This window comes from Nicotiana tomentosiformis, chromosome 11 (assembly GCF_000390325.3).
Source record: "Nicotiana tomentosiformis chromosome 11, ASM39032v3, whole genome shotgun sequence".
In the NCBI taxonomy this organism is placed as follows: domain Eukaryota; kingdom Viridiplantae; phylum Streptophyta; class Magnoliopsida; order Solanales; family Solanaceae; genus Nicotiana; species Nicotiana tomentosiformis.
In genome coordinates this window covers 57,212,788-57,220,784 of record NC_090822.1, presented here as the reverse complement: position 1 = coordinate 57,220,784, position 7,997 = coordinate 57,212,788, and the positions used below count along the sequence as shown (strand labels likewise).

Below are 7,997 nucleotides of genomic sequence, written 5' to 3'. Positions count from 1 at the left end.
GAAATTATGGGAGTTTAGGTGTTGGTAATTCTACTTTTGATCCTTATACATATTGTGAACGAAACCACCATTGGCAAAATTTTCAAAATGTTCGTGAGAGCAAGTTATGTGTACCGGCTTAATCTTATTTGTGGAATGTGCGTGATGTGTGTGGTGGTCAAGATGGTCACTTTCATGGTTGTACTTATATTTCTTATCCTCCTCTAATCCCTTACTATGATGGTTCAGTTTTTTCTTGTGAAGTTAATAGGAATAAAGAACCATGGGAAGCTGACCTGAAAGAGATAAAAGATATGTTAAAGTACCTTGTAGAACAAAATGATGCGAAACAAATGCAGATAGAAAGGCAAGATGCAACTATTAGCAACTTGGAGGCTCAAGTGAGTCAACTAGTTGAAGATTTTAATGCTTAACATATTAATATTGTGGATAGTAGACAAAAAGAGCATGCATTACATGCAGATATTGAGGTGCTAATTGAGGAGGTCAGAGTAGAACGCCAACAATCTATCCAACTAGAATTTGAGGATGTTAATGTTATAGAAGAGATACTAGAGTCAACCAAGGACATTAAAGATACAAATTTAGTTGACTCTAGTGTGATTGATGTTGAGGAGGTCGAGAATCTTGAAGTTCATGTATTTGAGCGCGTTGGACCTCATTCCAAACACTTCTCTACATTATGTTCAGACGGTGAAATGAGAATTAATCCTTATGAGCATAAAAAGGAGTCAAGGGAAGAGGTAGATGAGTCTTATATTTTGAAATTTTCAAGTCCATCTAGGCAAGGTGACACTCCTCGATCGAGAGCCAAAAAGTGCATGAGAATTTATTTAATTTTTGACTCGCAAGAATTTGTATCGCCCCGGGAACATAATCATAAACTTGAAGCAAAACTTGGGGTTCAATTCATAAGTTTGAGGTGGGGGCAAAAAGTGATTCGCGTCGTGTCGCGACGTTAAATCAGGCGCTTGTTGGGAGGCAACACAACTTTACTACTTTTCATTAATTTTTATAAATTTTTTTTTCAAATTACTTTTATTGTGTTATTTTTTAGTATAGCTTTTGATTTTCCAGGAGTATGAGAAGCAAAGCCATTGGAAGGAAGCAAAAGAAAGCAAGATGGCTAGAACTAAGTGTGGGGTGTCTACATAAACGACCAATGCCCATGAGAAGTCTGAGTACCCCATGAGCTGCTAATGTTTCGGACTTTGGCCTACCAAGGAGTTTCTTTTACCCTCTTGTTATTTATAGTGTACATTAGGGACAATGCATAATTTTAAGGTTGGGGTGGGAGAAGATTGTCTAGGTAATTTCTTGTGCTATGTTATGTATGTTAAAAAGAATTAGGTAGAAATAATCCCTCTTGATTTTTCTTATGGCCACGGTTCTTTTTCAAGGAATGATTCTTTGAACCGGGCAGTAGTTTTTTTTAGGTGGAATTTTGAAAAATTTTGGACTTTTTCCGACGATGGATTTCTTAGATAATTTTCTTGAGGGAGTAAAGTCCGAAGAAAAAAATACAATGTGTGATTACTTGTGATTACTTCCCATGTGTTGAGTTAATATGATGACTATGCTTAGTTGTTTAACTTGAGTGTCGGGTCTGAACCGTCCGGAGTGAATCATGTGCATTGTATGATGTGAGATCTTGATTACATTCTGTGTTATCCTGTGTTAGTTTAGAACTTACTTCGTGTGTTAGTCGAAGCGAAATAAGTAAGCTTTGTGAGTCTAGGAGATGATGTAGGCGTTTCTTTGATTGTCCATTGAGCTACTGTGCCACCATAAATAAAATCATCCTTAGATAGCCCATTTGAGCCTATAAACTATTTTTTTGGCACCCACTTAATAGCCGATTCCCTTTTTGTTCTTAATTAGATCTTTTTGAATATTTACCTCTGAAAGCACTTAAGTCGCCAGAAGAGTAAAGTGAGAATTGGGGTAGCTTTTGAGTGGAACCATAGAAAGGCCAAAATGTGCACGTATGTTTTGAAAGATTATTAGCCGGGTAACCCAAGTATGGAGTGTTGAATGAAAAAAAAAAAGAAAAGAATGGAAAATATACCTCTTATTCCTCTTATCCGAGCTAGTAAATGCATAATCGTGCTTAAAGAAGAAGGGTTAAATTGTATATGGTTTCGTGGCATTGCTTGAATTGGTCATGAAGAGTATGTATTTGAAAGTTAAGTGTAGTGTATTAAAGTGCTTAGGAGGGTTATTCACTATACCCAAATATATCCTACTCATCCCTTAGCCTACATTACAACCTGGAAAGACCTAATTGATCCTAGACTTCGCAAGCTTAAATTAGCAGAGATATGCACTATGGGCAATCTTATAGTACGACCTCGGGATGCACATGAATTTTTTTGTGAGAGTGAGCGAATTCTTTCGATGTGTAAGTCCTTAAACTATACTTGAATGCATATTTAACTGCATGGACTAATTTCTCTCTTTGATTGTAGTGAGAGCACATGATTTATAAAGGATTGGTAAAGTTCATGCATTTTGAGTTGACACAAGAAGTGAGTCATATTAAGGAATGTATTGGAGTCATCTTTTGAGGTTAGGTTGTTAGAAGAAGCCGCACAGATATTTTAAATAGTCTTGGCATGAGTCAAATTTTGAAAAAAAAGGTCAATAGTTCTTATGTTGAGTTCTAAGTGTTGGTATAAATCATTGTCATTGGTATGATGCATGAGTAGATTTTGAAAATGTGTTTCTTGCCATTGTGCTTAATTTTTGAAAGTTGCTCGAGGACGAGCAAGAGTTTAAGCGTGGGGTATTGATAAACGACTAAAAATACATATTTTTTGGTGTACTTTCATCTCATAACTTGTGTGGTTACGGGAGGTTACATGAGTTTTTGTAGTTAATTATGCTCATTACGTGCATTCTTATGTGTAGGAGCAAGTTGGACGAAAGATGAGAAAAAGAAGTTGATTCGGGATCAAAAGAAGAACTTTGCTCGTTCATTCTCGCGTACACATGAGAGAGTGAACGAGCTAGCTGAGGAAAGCTTGAAAAAAACAGCGAACTAAGCTAAAAAAGAATGGAAGTGCACAAGAGATTTGGGAGGCAAAGAAAAAGAGAAGTACATCGCTCGTTCACTCTCGCGTGTGCACGAGAGAATGAACGAGCTAACCTGAAAAGTCTTTTTCAAAGTGGCTTGTATTATTTCACCCCATGCTAACCCTATCCCATATAAATAGTCTTTAAACTCACTTTTGAAGAAAAAAATTCGACTGAAGGGGGAATTCGACCTAAGGAGGGAATTCGACCTAAGGAGGCTAGAACACGCAAGGAGCAAGGCAGAGAATTGTTCTATAAGTTTTTTCACTTTCTTCTTCCTATTTCCATTATTGGTAATGAATTTTAGTATTGTAGTTTTACATACTTTTATGTGTAGCTAATTATGTTATCTAGAGTTTTGGTGGAATATTTTGTAGGATGAATTCTTGATACGTTTTAATATAATTGAGTCTTTAAATTTTTCTATTTGTTCAACTACGTGCTTATTTTAGTTAATTGAAGAGCTCTCAATTAATGGTGCCTATTTATTATGTATTGCTTGAAAAAGAGTACACATTTAGGTGGTTGTTGAACAACATCACTCCTAACGTATATGATAGATCAATACGGCGGATTTAAAAGTTAGATTAGAGATAACGAAGCTTTGGCGTGATCAGAATGAGCGGTGAAAAAGATTTTATTTCGTTTGCATGCAAATAATATGGTAGAAAAATGAGTCAAGAAGAGCTATCAAGGAGACCCGCATTCAGAAGAAGAACTTCTTGGATCAAGATAAGTAGGTCGAGGACTGGACTGGACTGAGACTGCCTATGAAAGCTTCGAAATTTCCTGAGCATTATATTTTTTGTTTATAATATAATTTATATACTAATTTTATATTATAAATATAGGGCCGTTATAAAAGGACCTTGGAGAAGCTCCGTCGCAATCAGCCGTCGGTTGATTCGGGCGATCCATCAAAACATTCGGACAAGGACGCTGATACAATTTAGTTTGATATTGTTGGTGGTCCAAGAAAGAGGATAGCATAGGGCCTTCCTGAGAAACCATTTCACTGTTACAAGTGTGGATTGTAAGGTATATGAACTTTCACACGGGATGAGGCACTTGATAGGGAGACTATTTCGGCTATGGAGAAGAAGGTCGCAGAGCTTTCTAGCGCTCTTCAAGTAGCAAAGGCAGAGATAGGCATAGAGATGAAAATTTTGTTAGGCTTGAGGCTCAACTAAAGCTCACCTCGAGTCTGAAACTTTTTCATTGCCCTGGCCTCTCGTCCTCAATACGATCATTATGCCCGTGTGGTAGATGAGGTTCTTCAAGTGATCAAGGAGATACGATAAAGAACACTCCTTGAATAATGCTTGTGATTTGCCAAGTCTTCCTGGAACTATATTCATAATGTTATTAAGTAATTCGTACATGTTTTAGTAGTTTTGAGTTAGCGTGAATCATTTTAAATGTTTAAGTTATTTTGAGTTAGTGACACGAACTAGTTTGAATGTTTAAGTTGTTTTGATTTAATGTGTTTGGATGGTTTAGTTTGTGTTTTGGTTGGAGATCCTTGTTTGTTTGGGTGGAGATTGATGTAGTTGTGTTGGAGGAGGTTCTTGTTGTTGTTTGGCAGCAACATAATGGTGGACTATTTGATAGGTGGTGTAGCTATAAAATAAGCACTGCCTGCTAATTTTTATATAGAAAATCGATCGACTACCGATTATCGGTTTGTTCATAAAAATATTTCAGAGGATCGTTAAATACCGATCATGATCGGCCGGTTATTTGACAAAAAAATACAAAAATTAGAAAAAATCCATCGAAACCAGTCGGATAATTGGTCCAAAGAAAAATAAAATGGACAAACCTAATATGATTATACTCTAAAGAGAAATCACACCAATCATTAGTGCAAAGAAATTAATGTTAATGCCACGACTTAGCCAATTATTAAGAAAAATGCGCAACTACTTTAACGTTCTGTGGTCCACTAATGTTCAGAATTACCTTCTGAAGATTGAAAGAGACGCCGCATGATGCACTAATGATGTCAATAAGAAATTTGTCATTCATGTTTGGTAAAACATTAGGAAGATAGCATATATAACCTACGGTTCCTTCTCTTGAGGTACGCATATAGCTACAAAAGCCTCCTTGTTAGCTGGACTGCATCAAAACTACGTACCTATTATGACAGGCCAGATATATTGATTGGATTCCAGTTACTAATATATATGTGTACATATGTATATATTGTGTATGTTTATGTAAAGGAAAAGCTAACCTAATAATTGGGATCTGTTTATTGTGGCCAATCTGGTAACAAAATGTCAAAAAAGGTAACATGGAGGTCTCCTTCATTTCTTTAATGATCGAAAGCATGCTCGCCCTGTGACCACAACCAAACAGTTAGCTTTTCGACTCTTGTTTTTCTCTTTTTCTTTTTGCAGTCTGAAATTTTTAATACCTGCAGGTTCGTAATAGAGATGAGCTTAAAACATGGACTAATCACATCCATAGGCCGTTAGTTTAGTTTAAGTTCTGTGATTAATCAGCAGAAAAAGTTTCCAAGACTATAAAATAGCTAGAGATGACTCATTCATAGTGAACTTGATTCTTTTGTTCTCTGTTTTGCCTCTGGCTTTAAATTTTTGGTTTTGCCTTTGTATCTAATTGAAAGATGATGAATGGTATCAAATTTCTCCTTCTTGTCTTCAGCATGTTCCTTATCGGACATACTATTAAGACACTTGAATTTACCATTGCTTCCAGTGGCCATGGTAGGAGAAAAGTTGCAGTAGCTGCAGCAGCACAAGCACCTGCTCCATCAAAGGGACAGAACCAATTAGTTTTTGCTGATCAAAGACTTGCTGTTGTGTACCCCATCATCCAGAAATTCAAGAATATCATTACTTCTGACCCTTTAGGTGTGACAAAATCTTGGGTTGGTCCAAACATATGCAATTATACTGGTTTCTACTGTGAAACTCCCCCAGACAACAAATCTGCAATTGCTGTTGCTTCCATTGATTTCAATGGTTTCCAACTAAGCGCCCCGAATCTCGACGGATTCCTTGATCAGCTCCCTGACATAGCACTCTTTCATGCCAATTCCAACAACTTTAGTGGTACTCTTTCTGCAAATATTGCCAATCTTCCATATCTGTATGAACTTGACATCAGTAACAACCAATTCTCTGGACCATTTCCACCAGCCATATTGGGCATGAATAGCCTGTCTTTCTTGGACATAAGATTCAACTCTTTCACTGGATCAGTGCCACCTCAGTTATTCACAAAGGACCAGCTTGATGCAATCTTCATTAACAACAACAATTTCATGCAGAAATTTCCTGATAACATAGGCAGCAGCCATGTTCTTTATCTTACCTTAGCCAACAACAGATTCTTCGGTCCAATCCCGTGTAGTATTTCCAAAATCCTTGCGAGTTTGAGTGAAATTTTGCTACTTAACAACTTGTTAAGTGGATGTTTTCCATACGAACTTGGACTCCTGAATGAAGCAGTTGTCTTTGATGCCGGAAACAATAGGCTTACAGGTCCACTTCCATTCTCATTAGGGTGCTTGGAGAATATGGAGGTCTTGAACTTTGCTGGAAATCAGTTGTATGGGATGGTACCAGAGGTGGTCTGTTCCCTGAGGAATTTGGCCAATTTGTCATTGTCTAATAATTTTTTTATAGGAGTCGGGCCGATTTGCCTAAGTTTGATCAAGGAAGGAGTAGTTGATGTGAGGAAAAACTGCATTCCTGGCTTGCCATCTCAAAGATCCACTGCTGAATGTGTAGCATATTTTGCTCAGCCAAGGTACTGTCCCTACATGGAGACATATTCTTACATTCCCTGTTTCCTTCCCAGCTTCAAATCTTCTCCTCTACCTCGTTCTGAAACAGCTCCTTCACCTTTCTTCTCATGATCATAAACTTCCACATTCACAATCTCGGGTTGGAGCCTGGAAATAAAGAATTTCTTGGTAAGAAGCCTTTATCCCTTGAGCCTACTCGGTGCAAATCTGGATTATTCGGGCCAGTACTGGGCTTCGGATACCAGATGGTTAAACTGGGAAAAATCATAAACTTCGTCTTTTTATTCAAAAACTTGTAATTATATTGAGCAAGTATGTACAACTAAATATGTGTACGTTCACCAGTAATAATGCAATGACATCTCTGAAGTTTTTCTATAACTTCTATCATGTATCTCAAACTATGATCCGCATTACAGCAAGTGATTCTATTTCTGATTAATGTGGCTGCTACTTTTTAACCGACTTGCTAGGAGTTTTGGGGATTTGGACTGGGGGAGGATGCAGGGGAAGAAAGGAAACAGTTGCTAATTGGATTAATAGGGACAAGGAAAATGGTCGATGCTCTCTCATCTTGAAGTATTTGAAAACAGGTTTACCTTATTTATCTTTGGTATCAATGTAAATGTATTTTTAGTAAAGGCGGATATATGACATGTTTTATAGGTTCAATTAAACATTTATGTTTTCAGCTCGAACTATATATACATGTGAAGAAAAAAATTAAAATACTTGCATATAATAAGATTATACTAATTCTGGATCAACTAATTCTAAATCCTGGATTATCTATCCTATGCATTTAGCACCCCCAGCGTGTTGACTGTATATACATAGAATACTAATCGAATCCTATTTGACTCTAAAATTCTTATGAAAGATGACTTTGCAAGCAGTACACTAGATGACTAGCTATGCGCTAAAAATAGTAAATGTTGACCTCGTAAAGGTTCATATAGCATAATTCCAACAGTATCCAGAATTCACACCTCAAGTTTCTTAGGTATGTCATCTAAACAAGAAATATGGTAATTCTTAACAAAAGAAGCACATTCTGTCTAGATCCCGTTTAAATCATTACGCAGTGATGGATCCAACCACAGTTTCAGGTTCACGGGTTCAATGAGACCCAATATTTCAA

At 36.9% G+C, this 7,997-nt stretch overlaps 1 protein-coding gene across 1 annotated transcript; it reads left to right on the top strand.

The window, feature by feature from the left end:
* Window positions 1-5,322: 5,322 nt before the first annotated feature.
* LOC104109742 (uncharacterized protein At4g06744-like) lies at window positions 5,323-7,237 on the top strand. Its single transcript, XM_070188487.1, has one exon. The coding sequence runs from the start codon at window positions 5,711-5,713 to the stop codon at window positions 6,965-6,967; it is 1,257 nt and encodes a 418-aa protein (XP_070044588.1). The 5' UTR covers window positions 5,323-5,710; the 3' UTR covers window positions 6,968-7,237.
* The last annotated feature ends 760 nt before the right edge of the window (window positions 7,238-7,997 follow it).

Bases quoted from the DNA above. Each gene is read 5' to 3' on its own strand.
- LOC104109742 (XM_070188487.1), top strand. From the start codon at position 5,711: ATGATGAATGGTATCAAATTTCTCCTTCTTGTCTTCAGCATGTTCCTT.